Source organism: Microtus ochrogaster, chromosome 26 (genome assembly GCF_000317375.1).
Source record: "Microtus ochrogaster isolate Prairie Vole_2 chromosome 26, MicOch1.0, whole genome shotgun sequence".
NCBI classification, from domain to species: Eukaryota; Metazoa; Chordata; class Mammalia; order Rodentia; family Cricetidae; genus Microtus; species Microtus ochrogaster.
This window is the reverse complement of record NC_022025.1, coordinates 3,343,545-3,365,138: the sequence shown is the minus strand read 5'-3', so window position 1 is coordinate 3,365,138 and position 21,594 is coordinate 3,343,545. Positions and strand designations below refer to the sequence as shown.

The 21,594-nt window shown below is 40.8% G+C and overlaps 1 protein-coding gene across 5 annotated transcripts in view; it reads right to left on the bottom strand.

The window, feature by feature from the left end:
• Positions 1-21,594, bottom strand: part of Cdk14 (cyclin dependent kinase 14) — a 534,756-nt gene that overhangs the window by 285,159 nt on the left and 228,003 nt on the right. For all 5 annotated transcript variants that reach the window (XM_005358306.2, XM_026784636.1, XM_026784637.1 and 2 more), the window contains one exon: positions 15,493-15,587. In XM_005358306.2, coding sequence (XP_005358363.1) covers positions 15,493-15,587 — 95 coding nt within the window. The remainder of the gene's footprint in view (positions 1-15,492; positions 15,588-21,594) is intronic.

The window sequence follows — 21,594 nt, the reverse complement described above, 5'->3', positions numbered from 1 at the left end:
GGGAGAAGATAAGGAAGTGGGGAGGGGAGAAGGGAAGCAGGGAGGAGAACATGAGGGATTAGGAAGGTAGAGCTGGGTGAAGGATACAGAGGGAGAGCAAGGAAAGAAAGAGGTGCCTTGAAAGTGGGAGCCATTATGGGGCTAGCAAGAAACCAGGCACAGGGAAATGTAAACAGAAATTGCAATTTTGTTTCCGGGACACACAGACTTGAATAATCACAAAAGCTACATTAATCACAACACCGTTTAGCTGACAGCGCAAGCATATTTCTAGCAAGCTCTTACATCTTAACCCATTTCTAGGAATCTACATATCACCATAAGGCTGTGGTCTACCAGTAAGGTTCCAGCATATTTCTCCTTCTGCAGTGACATGGCGTCTCCTTGACTCCGCCTACTCTCTCTATCTATTTCTGTTCAGATTTCTCGCCTGTCTATACTGTCTCTACCTTGCCATATGCTAAAGTGACTTCTTTATTAACCAGTGATAATAAATCATATTGACAGCATACAAGGGGGAATCCCAAATCAGGGAAATTCCCATGAAACCACAAGGATGAACCCAGCTAAAAATATAAGCAATAGTGAAGAGGGTACCTTAACTCTCCTTCCCTCTAATAAAATTGAGGGCTATCTCAATTGTCATTATAGAACCTTCATTCAGTAACTGATGGAAGCCGGTGCAGAGATTCACAGCTAATCACTGGGCAGAACTAGATTCCAGTCATAGAGAGGGAGGAGTGATACTATGAGCAAAGAGACCAAGACCATGATGGTGATACCCACAGAAACAGCTGACCCAAGCAAGTGAGAGCTCACTGACTCTGTTCCTACCACTGGGGAACCTGCATAACACTGAACTTTGCCCTCTGAATGTGGGTGACAGTTTGTAGGGTCATTAGCAGTGGAACCAGTATTTATCCCTAGTGCATGAACTGTCTCTTTGGAGCCCATTCCCTACAGAGGTTATCTTTCTCAGGCTAGATACAGTGGGGAGGGCCTTGTCCTGCCTCAAGTGATGTGACAGACCTTGTTGACTCCCCATGGGAGGCCTCACCCTCTCTGAGGAGTGGATGTGGGGTGGGGTAGGGAGAAAGTGGAGAGAGAGGAAGGACAGGAGGAGGATGGAACTGGGATTGGTATGTAAAATAAAATTGTTTTGAAAATAAAAAAAAAAATAAAAAGAGACACAGGCTAACAGATTGGATACGAAAATAGAATTTATCCTTCTGGTGGATACAAGAAACAGACCTGAACTTCATAGACAAATATTATCTCAGAATAAAGGGTAGGGAAAAGACTTTCCAATCAAATAACCCAAGAAACAAGCTGGTGTAGCTATCCTAATATCTAGCAAAATAGACTTCAAATTAAAATTAATAAAAAGAGATGAAAAAGGACATTTCGTATTTATCATAGGAAAAATTCATCAAGATGAAGTCTCAATGCTGAACATCTATGCCCCAAATACAAGGGCACCCATATTGCTACAGCTTAAATCACACATCAAACCCCACACCATAATAGTGGGAGACTTCAACACCCCACTGTCACCACTGGACAGGGACTGCCAGACAGAAACTTAACAGAGAAATAAAGAAACTAACAGATACTATGATTCAAATGGGTTTAACAGACATCTATAGAACATTCCACCTGAACACAAAAGAATATATATATACCTTCTTCTTAGCATCTCATAGAACTTTCTCTATTATGAACAACATACTCAGTAACAAAGCGAACCTCAACAGATAAAAAACAGACTTGAATAACCCCTCTATTCTATCAGATCACCATGGCTTAAAGTTCTAATTCAACAACACTGATTGCAGAAAGTCCACAAACCCGTGGAAATTGAATAATGCTCAAGTGAATCACCCCTAGTTCAAGAAAGAAATAAAGAAATAAAGACCTCCTAGAATTCAACAAAAATGAATGCATGACATACCTAAACTATGGGGCACTGTGAAAGCAGTGCTGAAGAAAGTTCATAGCATTAAGTGCCTACATAAAGAAAGTGAGGGGATCTTACACTAGGGACTTAACAGCACACCTGAAAGCTTTAGAATAAAAAGAAGTAAAAATATCCAGGAGGGTCAGATGCCAGAAAATAATCTAGTTGAGGGCTGAATGCAATAGAATAGAAACAAAGAAAACAATACAAACAGTCAAGAGATAAAGAGACAAAGAATTGGTTCTCGGAGAAGATCAACAACATAGAAAAACCTATATCTAAACTAACCAAACGGCAGAAAGAGAAAATACAAATTATATTCAGAAATGAAAATCCGAAATGAAAAGGGAGACATAACAACAGACCCTGAGAAAATCCAGAGAATTATCATAGCTCGTACTTTAAAACCTTGTACTCCACAAAAATTGGAAAATTTTAAGTAAATGGAATTTTTCTAGATAGATAACACATACCAAAACTAAATCAAGAACAGACAAACAATTTAAATAGATCTATAATCCCTAAAGAAATAGAAGCAGTCATCAAAATTCTCCCAACCAAAAGAAAGACCAGGGTTAGATGGTTTCAGCACAGAATTCTGCGAATTTCAAAAAGCTAATACAAATACTCCTCAAAGTGTCCCACACAATAGAAATAAAAGGGACACTGACAAACTCTTTTTATAAGGTTACAATTACCCTGCTATTAAAACCACTCAAAGACATTACTAAGAAAGAGAATTACAGACCAATCTCCCTCATGAACATTGATGTAATCATACTCAATAAAATACTGGCAAACCGCATCAGAAAAAGCATCCACCATGACTATGTAGGCTTCATCTCAGAGATGCAGGGATGGTTCAACATATGAAAATATGTTAATGTAATCCACCATATAAACAAACAGATAAAAAAAACACACGATCATCTCATTATCATTTATCAAGACCTTTGATAAAGGTCTTGGAAAGATCAGGGATACAAGGAACATCCCTAAACATAATAAAGGCAAAATACAGCAAGCCAACATCAAACTTAATGAAGAGAAATTCAAAGCAATGCCCCCAAAGTCAGGAACAAGACAAGGCTGTCCACTCTCTCCATATCTATTCAATATAGTTCTTGAGGTCCTAGCTAAAGCAATAAGACAACAAAAGGAGATCATTGGAAGGAAAGAGGTTGAAATTTTACTATTTATAGATGATATGCTAGTATACATAAGTAACCTGAAAAATTCTACCAGGAAACTTCTACAGCTGAAAAACACCTTCAGTAAGACCTGTATGACAAGAACTTTAAGTCTTTGGTGAAAGAAATTAAACAATATATCAGAAAATCGAAGGATCTCTCATGCTCTTGGATAGGTAGGATCAACACAGTAAAAATGACAGTCCTACTGAAAGCAATGTATACATTCAATGCAAACCCCATTAAAATCCCAGCACAATTCTTTACAAACTTGAAATAAAAATACTCAATGTCATATGGAAAAACAAAAACCCCAGGATAGCCAAAACAATCCTGTAAAATAAAGGAACTTCCAGAAGCATCACCATCCCTGACCTCAAGCTCTACTAAGAAGTTATAGTAATAAAAACAGCTTGGTATTGGAAAAAAAAAAACTAGACAGATTGACCAGTGGAACAGAATCAAAGACTCTGATATTAATCACCACACCTATGAGTACCTAATTTTTGCCAAAGAAGCCAAAATTATACAATGGGAAAAAAGAAAAAATGTTCAACAAATGGTGCTGGCATAACCAGATGTAGACATGTATAAGAATGCAGATAGAACCATATCTACGGCCATGCACAAAACTCAAGTCCAAATGGACCAAAGACCTCAACAAAATCCAACCACACTGAACCTCATCAAAGAGAAAGTGGGAAAGCATTGGCACAGGAGATCACTTCCTGAATATAACCCCAGTGACACAGATACTGAGAGCAACAAGTAATAAATGGGACTTCCTGAAACTGAGACGTTTCTGTAAGACAAAGTACACAGTCAACAAGACAAAACAGCAGCCTATAGGATGGGAAAAGACCTTCACCAACCCCACATTTGACAGAGGGATGATCTCCAAAATGTACAAAGAAGCCAAGAAACTAGACATCAAAGTACCAAATAATCCAATTTTTTAAAAGTGGAATACAGATCTAAACAGAGAATTTTCAACAGAGGAATCTCAAATGGCTTAAAGGCACTTTAAGGAAATGCTCAGCATCCCTGGTCATCAAGATAATGTAGATCAAAACAATTCTGAGATTCCATCATACACCTGTCAGATTGGCTAAGATCAAAAACACTAATGACAGCTTACGTTGGAGAGGAGTAAAGGGAACAAGCTGTCCATTGCTGGTGGGAATGCAAACTTGTACATCCAGTTTGGAAATCAGCAAGACAACTTCTCAGAAAATTAGGAATCAATCCACCTTAAGACCCAGAAATACTACTCTTGGGTATATACCTAAAGGATGCACACTCATACCACCAGGACCACAAGGAGTTAATATTCAACTATGTTCATAGCAGCATTATTCATAATTGTCAGAATCTGGAAAGAACCAAGATGCCCCTCAACTGAAGAATGGATAAAGAAAGTGTGGCACACCTACACAACAGCAGTAAAACACAATGACATCTTGAAATATGCAGGCAAATGGATGGAACTTGAATAAGCCATCCTGAGTGAGGTGACCCAGACCCAGAAAGACAACCATGCATGTACACACTATGTATCACTAATAAGTGAATATTAGACATAAAGCAAAGGATAATCAGACTATAGTCCACAACCCCAGAGAAGACAAGAAACAAGGAGCACCCAGGGAGGGACATACATGGATGCCCCAGAAAGGGGAAATAGACAAGATCTCCTGAGTGAATTGGGAGCATGGGGGGTGTGGAAGGGGACTGGACAAGGGGAGGAGGAGGAGGAGGGACCAGAAATGTTGAGCTGTGAAGATGCTAGAGAAGGAGAGAGACATCTTAATAGAGGGAGTCTGTACAGGCGTAGTGGGAATCCTGGCACTAGGAAAATTCCCAGGACATTGGCCTCAACTAAGAATCTAAGCAATAGTGGAGAGGGAGCCTTAACTGCCCTTCTGTGTAATAAGATTGATAACTACCTTAACTGTCATCACAGAACCTTCAACCAGTAACTGAAGGAAGCAGATGTGGAAATCGACAGCTAAGCACTGGGCCAAATTCCTGGAACCCAGTTGTTGAGAGGGAGGAGTGACATTATGAGCAAAGGAGCCAAGACCATGATGGAAATACTCACAGAAACAGCTGACCTGAGCTAGTGAGAGCCCACTGACTCTGGACTGGCCACTGGGAAACTTGCATAGGACCAAACTAGGCCCTCTGAATGTGGTTGACATTTGTGTGGCTTAGGCAGTTTGGGGGGCTACTCAGAGGGGAACCAGTATTTATCCCTAGTGCATGAACTGGCTTTTTGGAGTCCATTCCTTATAGAGCGTTACCTCTCTCAGTCTAGATACAGTGGGGAGGGTCTTGGTCCTGGCTCAAGTAATATGAGAGACTTTGTTGACTCCCACTCTGAGAAGTATGTATATACCCTCTCTGAGAAGTAGACAGGGGAGAGGAGGGTGGGAGGAGCAAGAGGAGGGGAGGGAGAGGAAACTGAGATTGGTATGTGAAATAAAAAAGATTGCTTTATAAAATAAAAAGGAGAAATAATGGCAAATAAGTAACACAGAGCACTCTGCTGAAATGTGAATGGAATATTATTCCCGACCAGAATCATCACACCCAGCAAGCACGAGTGCTGAACTATACGCAAACACTTTCCCATGAATGGAATTATTCCTGACCAGAATCACCCACCCAGATGTCAACCAAGCGCGAGTGCTGAACTATACGCAAACACTTTCCCATGAATGGAATTATTCCTAACCAGAATCACCCACCCAGATGTCAACCAAGCGCGAGTGCTGAACTATATGCAAACACTTTCCCATGCTTGTCCCTGCACGGGATAAGAATTTATGTTCCCCAAGTAAACACAAAATGGATAGGGTGACTCTCCAGAAGAAGCAAAGGCCAGGGGCATACCAGGAATCCAGAGACTTGTCATTTCTATGCTCTGAAAAGTTCTAAAGCAATAAAAAAAAAAAATTAAAATCGGTAGAGAATTATTTCCGGGGAGAGGCAGCGTGAATGGAGAGAGAAGCTCAATCATAGGATGTTATCTGCCTCAGCAACAAAGACATAATGACAAATACCACAAGAACTGAACACTAATATAATCGAAATTACAACAGTGCTATTGGGAATGAAAGAATTGGAGGCCGGCGGTGGCCAGGAGTCTACTTTTAAGTGGATGGGTAAAAGATCAAAAAGGACAAAACTCTGTACTTATATAAATAACACTCTGTTATTAAGGACAAAGCAATGGCTGATCCCAAAGATAAACACCCAACCAGAGACAGTAAGAGGGGCGAGAGAGATGGCTCCGCTGTTAAAAGCCCATGTTGCTCTTGTCGAAGACCCAGGGTCAATTCTCAGCGCCCACATGGCAGCTCACAAGCATCTACAACTCCAGTTTCAGGGGGTCCAGCACCCTCTTGCCACCTCTGTGGACACTGCACACACACTACACCTACACACTCGTGCACATAAATACCTACAGTAACAATTTTCAAAAAAGATATTTAAGACACAGTAAAAAGAAGCTTTATAGTATGGTTAGGAAGAGCAGAATTTGTTTTAATGTAAAAGATATGAAGTGAATACCTCTGCCTTCCTGAAGAAGTAAAACTGAAGGACTCTAATCTCCATGCGAGTTGACAATGATACCACCTCAAATACATGGCTGATACTGATAGTGGCAAATACACACCTTACCACAGCAAAAAAATGCACACTAATTTAAAATGCCATGTGACCTGAGCTAAATATTCACATTAAAAAAAAAACCAAGAAATAACAACTTTTAAACAAAGGAACCTAGGCATTCTGACACATGCCTGTAATCCCAGTGTTTGGCAAGTGGGGTAGAGGATCAACAGTTCAAGAACAACCTGTGCAACAAGAGACTGTGTGTCAACACACACATAAGTGTGCACACACAGAGAGGCATGTACACAACAGATGCACACAAATACACCCACATGCACACACATGTACACACAAATGCATGCACATGAATACGTGCACACATTCACACACACACAGAAGAATGCATGCATGCACAAGAAACAAAATGAAAGTAGTACACACTAAAATGATACAAATTTCTCAAGTTGCTGTGAGAATTTTGGAATGTTACCTCCACTCCATTTTGTGGGCTACATAGCAATGTGCACATTCCCACTTAGAATTTGACAATGATGCTTTCTACAAGCATTTACTGACCTAATCAGCCTGAATTCAAAGGTGATTGGAATCATTGATTACCTTCATCCTGATCCTAGGAACATTCATAAAATTAAAAATCTTGCATTTATAAGTAAAGCTGTGTCTAGTTCCTCCGAACTCATCAGCTTTAATAGTTTTATTCTACTTAATGTGTCACTTTCCTGCCTCCCACACCTCCTAACAAGCCCACTCATGTAATATTGTTATTTTCTTAAGAAATATAACAGCATTTCTGGCGAGGAAAAGAAATTAAAACTGCCTTCCTTTCCCAAGAAGCCCTCTTTTTTTTTATTATAGCTCTTATCTTCCACGTGATTTCTGGACTACTAAGTGCCTGTGCTTTTAATGATAGGATTATAAAATAAAAGGAGAATTTAAAATGAAAACAAACCAGATCCAAAGAGGCAGAATGTATTCAAACAAAATGGTTTGAGGTACAGTGGAATATGCATAGAACTGTTTGTAGATAATCAGGCATTCTCTTAAGCAAGTTAAAGATGAGACTCACTTCCATCTTACACTATAGAGCTAAAATCCTGAGCTAGGACTAGGGCATGCAATCCGGCTAGCAACCACAAGACGCCACAGCGCAGAATATAAGTGTGAAACAAGAACAAAGAAAAAGACACTGCCATCCCAGCATCCTACATGACAGTGACCAGACAGCTGAAATGAGTGAACAAACCGCACGCCTTATTAGATGAAAACAGTCACCAGGGAAAGGAGAGAAGAGGAGCTAATTGACTTTGTTTTCACCAATTAGAGAAAACAGGGAGTTCTTAAGAGAGCACTGATTGGAAGCTAGCCTGGTTCCTTTTCATTTCTTCAATTTCTCCTTGAGGTTCAGAATCCTTGGTTTCCCGCTGTCTGCCGTCAGTCAGTCACAAAGCCTGCATCTGCTCCTCCACATCTGACACTCCCATCTGAATGGCAGCTTTCCCGTGCAGAATGTGCAATCACTAAACACAACTAGTTCTTCGAATATAAAATAAAAACATCACTAAAACCTTTGATAAAGGAAAGCCTTTGAGTCCAAGCCAGCTTTCCACTGTTTTCACCAAGTTGCAAGGTTGCCATAGTCCCATCACGCACGTAGAAGTGTGGCTGCCATTTTAAACTCCAGCGGCTTCTCAACTACATCACCAGTGTAAAATCACCAGGCTTCCTACAGACAGACATGTACATAGTTCGTTCTTTTGTGTGTACACTTTCTTGTAGTTGTTGTTGTTGTTTAGAAGTCCTGGCTATGCAGTCCAAGTGGCCTTAAATATGTGATCCTTTTGTATCATCCTCCCAAGTGTTGGGATCACAAGAGTGTACTATCATGCTGGGGTTAGGGCTATCGATCTGTATCTCTAGACTCAAGAGGGAAGGGCCTGTCAAGGCAGCCCACTTACACTAGAGGACAAATGAGTCAATTAATGATCAAGTGAATGACCATAAAATTTTTAGTTTATTTACAAAAAAATGATGCCAAATGAGACAGATTTATGTAATGGTTGCAAAACTTGGTCCTTTGTGATCTAACTTGAGGATACCTGGACTAACACTAAACCCAGCCTGCTTTGTGAATTCTGATGGGAAACGGGACCTGTCCATCCTCACACAGACTCAACAGATGGCAGGACACAGCTACAGGAAAGAGCAGGAAGTACGTGAATGAACCCAGTTTTCTTTATCAGCAAAACAGGGGGATCTTATGAGAACTCCAACGTTCCAGGAGGGACCATGACTTCCATGTACTAAGACACTCGAGTGCACACAGCACAGGCTAGGAACACCTTCCCCACACACATACAGACGCACTGAATTTCAGCTGTGTTCTAGTCATCCTGATGAATAAACACATTTGGCAATAAAGTGTTCCTTGCACTCTAAGAGATGCCAAGTTTAGTTTACTAGTAACACAGAGCGCTGGAATGCTACAACAGGCCTCCTGGAAGTCTCGCCCTTGGCCTCTGCAGCCTCTCTGGAGCACAGGCACCGCTTCCCTCTCCTCTCTGTGTTGCTCTTCTCTCTCAGGGCTGCCACCCTGCCATCTTATTAGCCGACCTGCGCCAGCCCTGCTTTGCTCCAATTTCTCTGAACACACACACTCTGCACTGCTACTGTCGGCGCCTGTCACATCTCAGTGCCAGCTCACGCGGGAGCAAGGAAATTACCAGTCTTGTTTTACACGAACCATTTTTACGTAAATGTGCTTGCACTTGTCTTCTTCTATATTCAGCTAAACTGCCCTGGAGGAAACAGCCAGAGAGATTGCTTCACACAGAATGTACCTTGAAGGCTGGACTCGTCATTTCACAGGCTACTTTCCGACCCTTGATGACATCACTCTAACTGTTAATTATGGGTGCTGCGTATGCAGACACAGGTGGTAGAGCACATCATTACCACGTCTTCATAGAATCCCTAACTATGACACAGGGAGAGAGAGGTGAAGGGCACCGCCCTCTAGCACTCCCCAGCTGGATTCCTGGCTCATGCCAATGCATTCATCGATGGGTTTGGGGGAAACTGCTGACGCAGACATAAACAGATAAGCATGGTGACCTGAGAGACCGACCTCATGGCCATTCTGTTAGTTCAGATCTCACTAGAGCTCTTGGAACGATCAAATCAAATCCTAGGACAATCCAATAACACTTAATGAAAATGAAGAGTCTCAAAATTTAATACTGAACTATAGTCTGGAATTCTGCCAATAGTCTGTGTTATGCTGTGTATCTATAGATGCAGAGCTCTATCTTAAATCACATTTTTAAAACTAGGTTCACGCTCAACTACTTACAATTTAGAGGATTTCACAAAAGTCATTAGGGAAGGTATGTGAGAGTGCCCCCTGCAGTTCACCTCACATTCTTACCTGTAACTGAGTAAGGCAGCTGATGCAGTGGCTGCTTTATGAGACGGTGGGGACCACGGGGAGCAGGCACTACACTGGAATGTGCACTGCATGCTGGGAAAACCGCCGCTGTGCTTTGTGAATTTATTTATTTATTTATGTATATATTTATGTATGTATGTATGTATTTATTTAGATTGGGTTTTACTATATAGTGCTGACTGAAACTCATAGAGATCTCTGCCTATGTCACCCAGAGTGCTAAAATTAAAAGCATGCGCCACTAAGACCAGCCTATTCTGTGAATCTTGAAGATAAACAGAATCTGTCTGCCATCACGAAACACTGGACACACAGTCCTGTGGGCTCCAGTACAGCCAAACCATGACATGTGATTTCATTTCAGCCAACTATACCGAAACAATTCTGGCTCATCTTTGGATGGCAAGAGCCCAAAGATGCATGAGGCTGCAGAGGCTATTTTGACATCATTAGCAGAGTGGCTACTCTATTATCCCAGGAAAGCCATACACGCAATTGAGTATGTTTTCAACACTTCTGATGGCAGCAGGTGCTCAGAGCATACTTCCCAGCTATAATTCTTGCTCTAAGTCTGACTGGCCAGAGTCACCTGATTTTTCTTGTTTTTAAAGTCCAGTTATCAGGCTGCCAGTCACAATAACCCTACAAGACTTGCATGTCTGAATCAGCCAAGAAGAAAAAGATCCATTTTGCAATAGGGAACTCTGATCGGCACATTTGTTTTGAACAGAGAGTCTTTAATTGCTCAGACACAACTATGGATCTGTAGCCATACCATTGTTTGAAGCTGCTATGCCTGCTTATGTAGCATGTTTGCTTGGGTAGAAAAAAAGTTTAGATGTGAGAAATACAGCTGGAATGTAGATAAGCTAGGTGGGAAAATGAAATACGAGTTAAATGATGATTTATGAGTTAAAGTGATGAAAATTTTGTCTCTGCAGTTTCTCTCTCTCTCTCTCTCTCTCTCTCTCTCTCTCTCTCTCTCTGTGTGTGTGTGTGTGTGTGTGTGTGTGTGTGTGTGTGTGTGTGTGTGTGTAGGGGAGTGGTGGGTGTGTGTACAAAAACATTTAACAACAATTTCAGATGCCCCAGATAGCCTGGTGTGCCTGGGAGAATTAATCACTGCCCTCGTAACCCTTGGCTCATTTAGAAATCAGGCTGGGTTTCCGACAAGAGAGTATCCTCAGCATTGTGACCACTGACGCGGGAGTGTCCCAGTGTCCAGGTCATGGATCTCTGTTCTGTAGTCTACATTAATTCATAACTGAGCCATACTTAATGATTAATGCGTGAAAAAGTAAGCCCAGACTTAGCGTGTTAAAGTAACAACCATTATATCACAATTTAATTGGACAACAGTTATGCAGTGTTTTATAAAACTAATAGACATTTTTGGTGATCTTCCAATCATTTTATATGATTTTTGGTTGCACTGTCTTTTTCTCATGAGGCACAATCTTACAGTTTTAAGTTTTAAAATACATTCCATATTAGTTTGGATCATAGCAGGAGAAATAAAATGACCACATCGATTTTTATTGGGATTAACTATGAATTTCTAGGTTTTCCTCCTGTCACTTTTTGAGCAGTAACTCACAGACTAACATTTGCATATATTCCACCTACGCATTTTGAAGACTCATGATCTGCACATACCCATGTTACCATCACCACAATCAAAGCAACAGAGTTAGTAGACATGGACATCTCCTACATAATTGTATCCTTTTGCCTATGTTTATTCATGTTTTGGTGGCATGAATAGTTCAGGGAATGTTTGGTCTTCTACCAAACTCCTATATGCACAATATCATACATTAATCTCTATAACTTATATATCTTGTAAAATCAAAACTTTGTCCACGTCTGATAACTTCATTCAATTTTTTGGTTTATTTATTTTTGACAGGGTCTTACTAAGTGGCCCAGAATGGCCTAGAACTCTCAGTGTAGACCAGGTCTACGTGATAGAGAGCTCTGCCTGCCTGTACTTCCCGAGTGTCGGGATTAAAGGCATTTGCTACCATGCTTGGCTTTTGCTTCTTTTTGTACATCATTAAATATGCAATGAAAAATGATGTTCCAGATGGCTTGCTCTTTTGCAATTTAAAGCAAAACAAAATGATTATGAAATTAATGGCAACATACATTTCTATAATTGTGTTTACTATTAATATTCTTATTCCCACTTATGGAATATGTCTTACATTTTTCATCATACTGTTAAATACAACGTGGCACTCATTTGTCTTCGACAAAACCCAGTGAGCATAAAAACTCAATTGCTTGAGCTTTCTGTTTAAGTAGAAGAACAATTTTGTTAGCCTTGTCACAACTAAATGTATTCTGGAGTCAATGATTCCAAATGCTATCATATTTCTCTTTCAAGATTAAACCCTACCTGAAATACAGAGCACTGCCCCAGTGTCTTAGACCATTAGGAAGCAGCTTCCTTCCCAAGCCTGCTTGTCCTTTCCGGATTAGAGGTGACTCTTAGCATCTCCATCTATGAGATGGAAGCAACTCTGGATGCATACTTAGCAGAGGCCCCTGTGACCTGCCACTGAGACGCAAGCCACCTGGGGAGCCCAAGGCCAACAAACTCCAGCTTCCAAGCTTCCATATCATTACATATGTACACAGGTAAAGTTGGTAAGAATTCAGTTTCACAATGTTGTAACTTTCCAAGGTATTTGAGAGGATCACTGACATTCTCTCACTTATTTCATTATTCTGGCCTTCAGAAGGCTTTCAGAAACCTAAAATGTCACTTGTGGGAATAAAAGAACTAGGATTAGGGTCCTCTATCAAAGAAAGGGGTAGAAATACATTATATTGCATGGGCACTGTCATAAATAAGAACCCTTTGTGTAGTGAGGCTCATGGGTGCACCTCAGAAAGACACTGAAAACAATTGTAATGAAAAACAAAGATGCAGCAGTGCCCAAAAAACCGTCAAACTCTCTTGTTTTAACTTTACATCTAGGGTTTTCAGAGTGTGGCATATTGATTTTTTTCCCTTATACTATATAACTATGTCCTTCCATAAAATTTTATTTGTTTTCTTGGTTTTTGTTTGTTTTGGTGGTGGCCAAGATTGATCCCACGGTCTTTTACAACTAGGCATGAACGTGTGCTGGTTTGAAAGACTAATGCCCCAATAGGCTCACATTAGCCTAACTAGGCATGAACGTGTGCTGGTTTGAATGACGACTAATGCCCCCGCAGGCTCACATATTGGACCGCTTGGACCCCAGCTGATGGCACTGACTGGGAAGGTTATGGAGCACCGTGGCCTGGATGAAGAAGGAGCATCAATGATGCCAGGCTTCGGGAGTTCACACTCTCACCACTATTCCAGTTTGCCTTCAGCTTTGTGCTTTACAGTTCACGCTATTAGCCCTTAGCTTCCTGCTCCTGCCTCGAGGCTTGCTGCTTGCTGCCGTGCCTCCCCAGATAAAAATGGAATTCTAATATAAAAGCAAAGACACACTAGAGTCTTAAAAAAAAAAAAAAAAAAAAAGCCCAACTCTCTTGCTTCACCCCAGGACAGATTCACCCCTTCTGGAAGCTTATGTGAAAATAAACCCTTCCACGCATTGTTTTAAGGCATTCTATCTACCGCAGCAACAGAGATCTAATGATGGAGCCGCATTTCTCCATATCACTCCCTGTGGGCACAGGATCTCGCCAACTTCACCAGGCTGGCCTTCAATTTTCCCTCAGCCAGGCAGGCTTTGTATTTATGACTCTCCTGCCTCAGTCTCCTGAGAAGTTGGTGTTATGCACCACCAGGAGCAGAGAGAAGTGACATGGAACAGCAAAATCAATGCTGCTCATGAAATAAGTTTGATATCATCAGCTTTAAAATAAGGGAATATCATTATAAAGCTCGAGAACGTTTAGATTGCAATGTTTGATGCTGATCTCAGAGTACACTAAAAAACACAACCACAAGCTGATGTGTGCGTATATGATTATGTGTACACATTAACTTAATTAACACATACATATGTCTGTGTTTAACTTCACATCAGTGGACTGTACATGGAAATCAACACAAGGTCTGTTAATATAGGTGCCCCAAACTTGTTTTTTTTTCTAATTTAATTGCCCAATTTGAGGGAGGGATTAGTACATCTTTAAACACTCTTTCTGTAAAGCATTGTGGAAGATAGTATAAATGGAAAAATCTAGATTTCATTGAAACAAGTAAATCAGACATACTAGAAAACATGAATGGAAAGTTACAAGCCCAAGTCAGCTCAATACATTATTGACTCCAACTCATGGAGGAGACAAAAGAAATTATATTTGTATTGATGTGTGAATCTGCTTCCATTCTTGGTAGCACGTAATATATGCAACTCGCTAGCTCTAGCTATCCTTGTTACACATCACCATATTATTCAAATGTATCTATCATTTATATGTAAATACACAGGATGAATGGCTTCTTCAGGAGACAACAATTTTCAAATGATAAACAGACACAGGCAGACATTAGGAAGATAGAAAATGCTTCAAATATTCATTCTTTTATACTTTTTAGGAAAAATGGGAATTATTTAAATAAAACCCTAATTATAAAAAAGAGACCTTAATACAGTCAAAACCCCAGTAGCTGTTCTTCACAATAAAAAGTCGGCACCGGTGTCATTTGTATCTTATAAATTACATGCTCTCAGATCCATCTGTGAAGACTGGGATGCTAATTATCATGGTTACATTTCATGATTCCACAGCTAAAGGCTGAGACGGCGCTACACAAACACCATATGTTTTAGTGAGGGAAATGAAGAAAGATTAATTACCAGTTGAAGTTCAGGTCTTCCCGCAGTGACACCCTCAACACAAGAAGATTGTTACATGGTATGCTATACAAATTGGAAGCTTTAGTTAATAACTGAAATAACTAAGGAGGAAAGACTTGAAACCTAAATTTCAAGTATCTGGATCCATCCCCAACTCCTGACAATATATCTCTATATATTTATATACAGAAATAGATATATATCTTAAGGATGCTTTTGTGAAACTACGTTACAAATTCCAAGGAAAATGCAACTTGACAATTTTCGGGACGTTCTTTTAAGAGACATACTCAAAAATCTCTCACAGGGCCATGATTTTACGCAAAACAATGTCACATGTACTTAGAAAACCCACTCATCTCAGGATGGCCATTAAAACATCAAACGCTATCACTGTAAGATTTTGATTCGTACTCAGCTAGACGGCACTCTGATTCCACTTACCACGTACTCAAAGACAAGCGTCAGCGTCTCCTTGGTGTGGATGATGTCATGAAGCAACACGATGTTTGCGTGCTTCAAGCCTTTCAACAGCGACGCTGCAAGACAAAGTGGGCAGAGAAACAAGTGACCATTAGTAAGCCATGTCACATTACCGGTGCGCTCACTGCCAGATGAGACCCATCCATTTCCCACGCTCTACGCCGATATGACAGCTATTGGGGGCAATGTTAATGAAATTAACAACTAAAATGGTGGCGTAATGAAATTATCTTTTAAGTTCTGTAGTTGTTTTATTTTTTTTTTTGCTTCTTATTTTTTTTACATTTATTTACTTTGTGTGTTTGTTAATGTCCTAACTTAGATTGTGCTGTCATCCTGACAGCCCACGGTTATCTGAGGGATTCTCATTTAGGAGGCTACTTCAGTCAAACTGGAGTGTCTGGATGTCTGTGGAGCATTTTCTTGACTGCTAACTGACATGGGAGGGCCCGGCCTGTGGCTAGCGGCACCATTCCTTATGCAAGTGTAGCTGGGCTCGGTAGAAAAGCCATGTGAGCAGAAGGCGGGGACAGGACAGTAAGCAGCATTTCTCCACCATGTCTTCTTCACGTTCCTAGCTTGCTGGGGTTTCTGCTCTGGTTTCTATCTGTTATTGACTATTGCCCATATGATGTAAGGAACAGAATGTGCTTTGGGGCATAGTGCTCATCACAGCAATGGAAGGCAAGCTAGTGTGCATGCACATGTGCACATGCGCGTATGCGGAGGTCAGAGGTCTTACAGGAGTCAGTACTCTTCCCCGCCTGTTGCCAGGCTGGATGGCATGCGCCTTCTATCTACTGCACTATCTCGGCAGCCCTGCTTCAAGCTCCGAAGTGCTGATGCTCACTGCATATACCCTTAGATTCTTTGTGAATTGACCCTTTTATGGCTGTGTATAGTTTGGTTGCTAGAAGTATCTGATGCTCTGCCCTTAACCTAGTGTGGCCCGTCCAGCTTGAATGAAATTGCTGACATGGTGGATCTTTTATGGTCCTTTTTCATCTGTCTTACCAATTTTGGCATAATGAGTAAAGGTTTACCCACAGCATATGTTTTTAAATGCCATCCTGCCGATGACTGATTTTCACTTGATGGGGTTAGGCCACTTACATTAACTGTAGATATTAAATGTATGGTTGCCTGCCATTTACATTTCCCCTGAACACCCTGCAATTTAGTTTTCATTTGTTTTTTTTTTTAATCTTCTATGTTTCTCAGGAGTTCAACTAACACACACTTTACTTCATTTTCTCCTTTCTTCTTCCTCGCTTTCTGCTGAGCTTGGTATTTTCAATCCAACAAGGCTTTCTGTTTGTTTCATATATTCAAAGGGCTGAAGAAAAAATATTTAATTCCTATCGCAGTCTTCTGTATGGTTTTCTTTAGTTTTATGGTGGGTTTCTGGTGTGACCCATTAGATAAAGTGCACAGATTTTTCTCTTCTTGTGTTTTAAGATGCAGACTCCTTTGTTCTTCCCTTGCTCACTAAATGGACTGGAGGCCTTGTTTGAGAGTCCTCTCTCTCAACACTTTTATCCCCCTTTATACAATTGGTGTCGAGCTGACAGGTGAGTGTCCTTCTTCCATCCCGCATGATCTTTCTTATTCCCCTGTCCTTCCTTCTTCGTTTTCAGCACCATTCAAGTGGACTGGCCTTTCTTTAGACGGCGTCAGCTCCACAGAGGTGATGCTTTGCTGGGCCAGCACGCCTCTCTGTAAACAGTGCTGCCATGCACACTGACTCTAGCTTCCTTCTTCTCCAGCATTATCCTGAGCTTCAAAAGACCCAACATCTCTGTCCCTTTTCAGTTTCTTAACCTTCTCTTCGGCCTCCCCAGCACTGGTCTCTGTACCTGCAAGCTTGCTAAGGTTTTCTATTGATCCTGAAGGCACGAATCACCTGTGCTTTAGGGGAGTGTCTGGTGCGATGAATCAAGAGCAGGCTACCAACCTCCTGCTCCACAACACAAAAAACATTTCTTCTATTGGAGCATCCCAGTTGTACACAAGGCGGCACACGGAAGGAACTCACATTGACTAGCTGCCATTCATTTCTAGGTGCGGTGTACACTCAACTTCTGGGCTATGTCTCATACATTCTCTCATGGACTTAGAAACATGTAAAAATAAATGCAATATTTAGATTTAACAAGCAATGATTTGTAAATATACTGGTGATTTTGACCTTGTAGTTCCTTTAAAAATTTGTGAATAAGGCCATAGTCTGAAATTATAAAAAATTCAAATATATCATTATTGTTCATCCTACTAATTTATAATCTGTCTTTTAATTATTCAACTCTCTCGTCAGCTTTGAACCATTAAAGCCCTAATAAATTGCTAGGACTCAGCTATTAATCTGTAGAACAAATACACATTTGCTGGTTATCTTCTGCAGCTTTTTTTTTTTTCTGAGTTTTGAGGCTGACTTCAGGAGAGGCTTTTATCTCGGATCACAGCAGAGTATTTTTTAACTGATGGCCAGAACAGAGCTTAACACCTACTATTCCACACAGGAGGACCTCCAAAGGAAACAAACGAAGGATCTACAGAAATCACAATGAACCAAAGGACCCTGGCTGTGTGAGGCGGGTTTCGGGAATACATTATATCACATTGTTTATAATCTTGTCCAATTTCATTTTTCAGTGCTCTCCTATGCTGTCAAGTTTAGTGATGACCCATCTGGACGGAGAAAACTCTGAAACAGAACTGAGGCTTTGACTGCATCAGGAATCCCACGCTCACCCGACCTCTGGCTTGGCTTGTTCTTCCCCACGTCCCCCATTATTGCCTTTCTTTTACCACTTCTTCCTCCAAAAGCCGTTCTTATTTCTCAAAATAATATCTTCACACCCACTATGTATTATGTACTGTGCTTTCCTCACGATTTCAGCAACAACAAATGCTTGCTAATTCTCATCTGGGGTAAAGCTTTTATTTTCCTTGAAAAACTCTAATGTCACAGAAATAAATATTTCTGTCATTTGACCAGTGTCATATGATGTTTAAAAGCCTCCAAATACCTTTTAAATAGGTCTCAATTTTGACAGTGTGTAGATTCCAGATTATGTTTGTGTCTGCTTTCTCAACATACTGGCAGCGAAGTAAGTATCACTATTTGAAAGTGCTCTTTTTGAGATAAACGTAATGAATCTGTAACTGGGAAGGGACAGAGCCACAATTTCCAAAGGTGATGACAGAAAAATGGCATTTGACGGTGGTGACAGTGGAAAACGGCCAGCAATCTACCAACACGAGGACAGGTGATAGACACGACCTGTTTTGTGGCTGCCAAGCCAGCAGCCACTGTTGCAGCAGGTGCCTGATTGCTGTAGTTCCGGCTGCCATCAAGGCAAGTAAGTCTCATGGGTGCCAAGCCAATCCAACGCACCAGTGAGTTCTGGAGCCAGGCTCTCCTTCTCCACAACGAACAGTCAAAATAACACCCTTGTAGACTTAACTATATCATAAGTATACCATGTGTTATTTTCTCAGTTTGCAAACAAATCAAATCCTGCAACATTTGCACTGGTTACTCAGTAGACTTCCTTTCTGCACAAAGCTTAATCACCAAGCCAGCAACACTTCAAAATCCGTTTACCAGGGAGGTTTGAAATGACGTCATTGTGTATGATACAAAATGTTGAATTAGGATTGAAATCATAGTTTTGGGGCTCTGATGTCACAACAATATGACGGAAAGTCTAAAAGGTAACTGGGATGCAGGGAACTCCACCATCGAGGTGCCAACTTCACACATAGCATCAGTCAGTCACACTGGGGACCTCCCACTCTGAGAACACAGAGAGTGTCCACTCTGATTGAAAGGGGCTGAATTTTATCTAAAATTCAATCTCATCATGATAAAAAGAGAATCTGAACCAATACATGAAATTAAATCTCCAGTGTACCTGATAAAAACTGTTTATAACGAGGTAAGGAACCCATCTTTAGAATATGAGAATGTCTGCTTCTCCTCGGGAAGAAAAGACTGAAGACACAAAACACATCTCTGTAACTTCAGCATTGGAAAAGAAATAGGACATTTTCCATTTCCTGTCATCTTTTCTGTGTTCTTACCAGTGGTACCGGATTTTTCCCCAAAATAATAAATATCGATAAACCCTATCTCATTCTACAAAGAACAGATAAAAGAAATTTTTTCAGCTTGCACTCCGAAACTCATGTTTTTTTTTTTTACTATAAACAGTAACAACTTTCAACTGAGAACTCCTATCTTACTTGCTGATGGATTCTGACTATTTTCTAAATTAAGATACTGAGAATGGGAAAATCCTATGGATGAACTGGAGGAGTCGAGGGGGAAGAGATGACTCGTTGTTTTCTTGAGTCTGTGGTGGGGATGTGGTTTACATGGAATGAGAGCAAACATGTACCTGAAGACTGATGGATGGCTCCTGACACTCTGCCCGCATTTTATAACGCGTGCTGCCTACCTGGATACAAGCTTGAAAAATAATTATACATGCCACAGTTCCACTCATTTCTGGTTCTTCCCTTAGTGATATCCAATATTACACAGTATTACACAAATAAATATTGCACAATAAACACACAACAAGAAAGAAAGAACCTCAGGCTAATAAGAAGTATGATTATAGCTTCAAACCTATATTTGTCTTTTATGTGTGTGGGGGGTGTGTGTTTGTGTACCAGTTTACACGATGGGTGTGCACATGTGTGTGGAGGTCAAAGGTCAACACGGTGTGTCTTCCTTGGTTCTCCTTATTTTTTGAGGCAGGGTCTCTCACTGAACCAGGATGGTCAGATTGGCTGGACAGCCTCAGATACCCTTCTGTCTCTGTGCACTGGGACTACCGGCACACTAAATTGCTATTTCCTTCCTCCCTCTCTCCCTCCCTCCCTCCCTCCCTCCCTCCCTTCCTTCCTTCCTTCCTTCCTTTCATGGCTCTGGGGGAATTTGACTCAACACTGCAGAGTAAGTTGTCTCCCCAGGCTGCTCTTTGCAGTTTCTATATACATACTCCCAGAGTTATGTAGGAGAGAAGTCATAGCTCATCTAAAACATGAGGCTAAAGTAAATATGGCATCATATAGACATAAATCCCACACAGGCCCAAGAATAATGTTTTTGTGTCACAGATGTCCTTCAAGTGTGAAAAGGTAATGTTAAGTTAGGAATACTTTAATAGTACCTGCCTTTGCCTCCAAAGTATACATACTGTTTTATTTGTTTCTTAGCCTTGTTTTCCTGTAGGCACAAGAGCAAGATTCAATCCCCCTGCATATTCCGGCTGCTCAGCCTCTCTGAGTTCTCCAATGACACAAATGTGGAGCACGCTATTGGACTTTGAAGCTCCCATCTACCCCTTTGACATCAATAACCCACTTATCCAGCCCTTGACTACTGCAAAGGTCAGTCATCTAGAAGTGACTTCCACACTGCAGCACACACACAATACCGAAGACTTCCTATAACGCTTCGAAGAACAGATTCCTCTATTAGTGTGGCTTAACCACCCAAACTGCCACAATATGAAGTGTGGTTCAACCCACCGAAGCCTAACTGATTCAAAGTGACTAAGAAACCTTCACAAATGCCTTGCTGCCTTTTCCACCATTAATATTCAAATCAACCAAGCTGCTGCGAAAGAGCAAAGCACTGGCTACAAAAAAAAAAAAAAAAAAAGGAAAGTACTCATCAAACCAATTTTCTAACTGAGAAGAAAGAATTTAATTTTCTACACCCACTTTTCTGTATCATTTCACTTGCTTGTGACAAAGAAGCATTAATTTCATATTTAAAATGTTTCTGAAAATTTCTTTATTTTCAACAAACTGATTAAAATAAGAAGCATTCAGATGCTAAACTGCACGATTAACAGGGAACTACAGAGCAATTACCAAAAGGAAGCCCCATAACTGCATCACATCTGTCCTGTGTCCTACATCATGTCTGTCCTCTGTCCTGCATCACGTCTGTCCTGTGTCCTGCATCACGTCTGTCCTGTGTCCTACATCACGTCTGTCCTGCATCACGTCTGTCCTGCATCACGTTTGTCCTGTGTCCTGCAT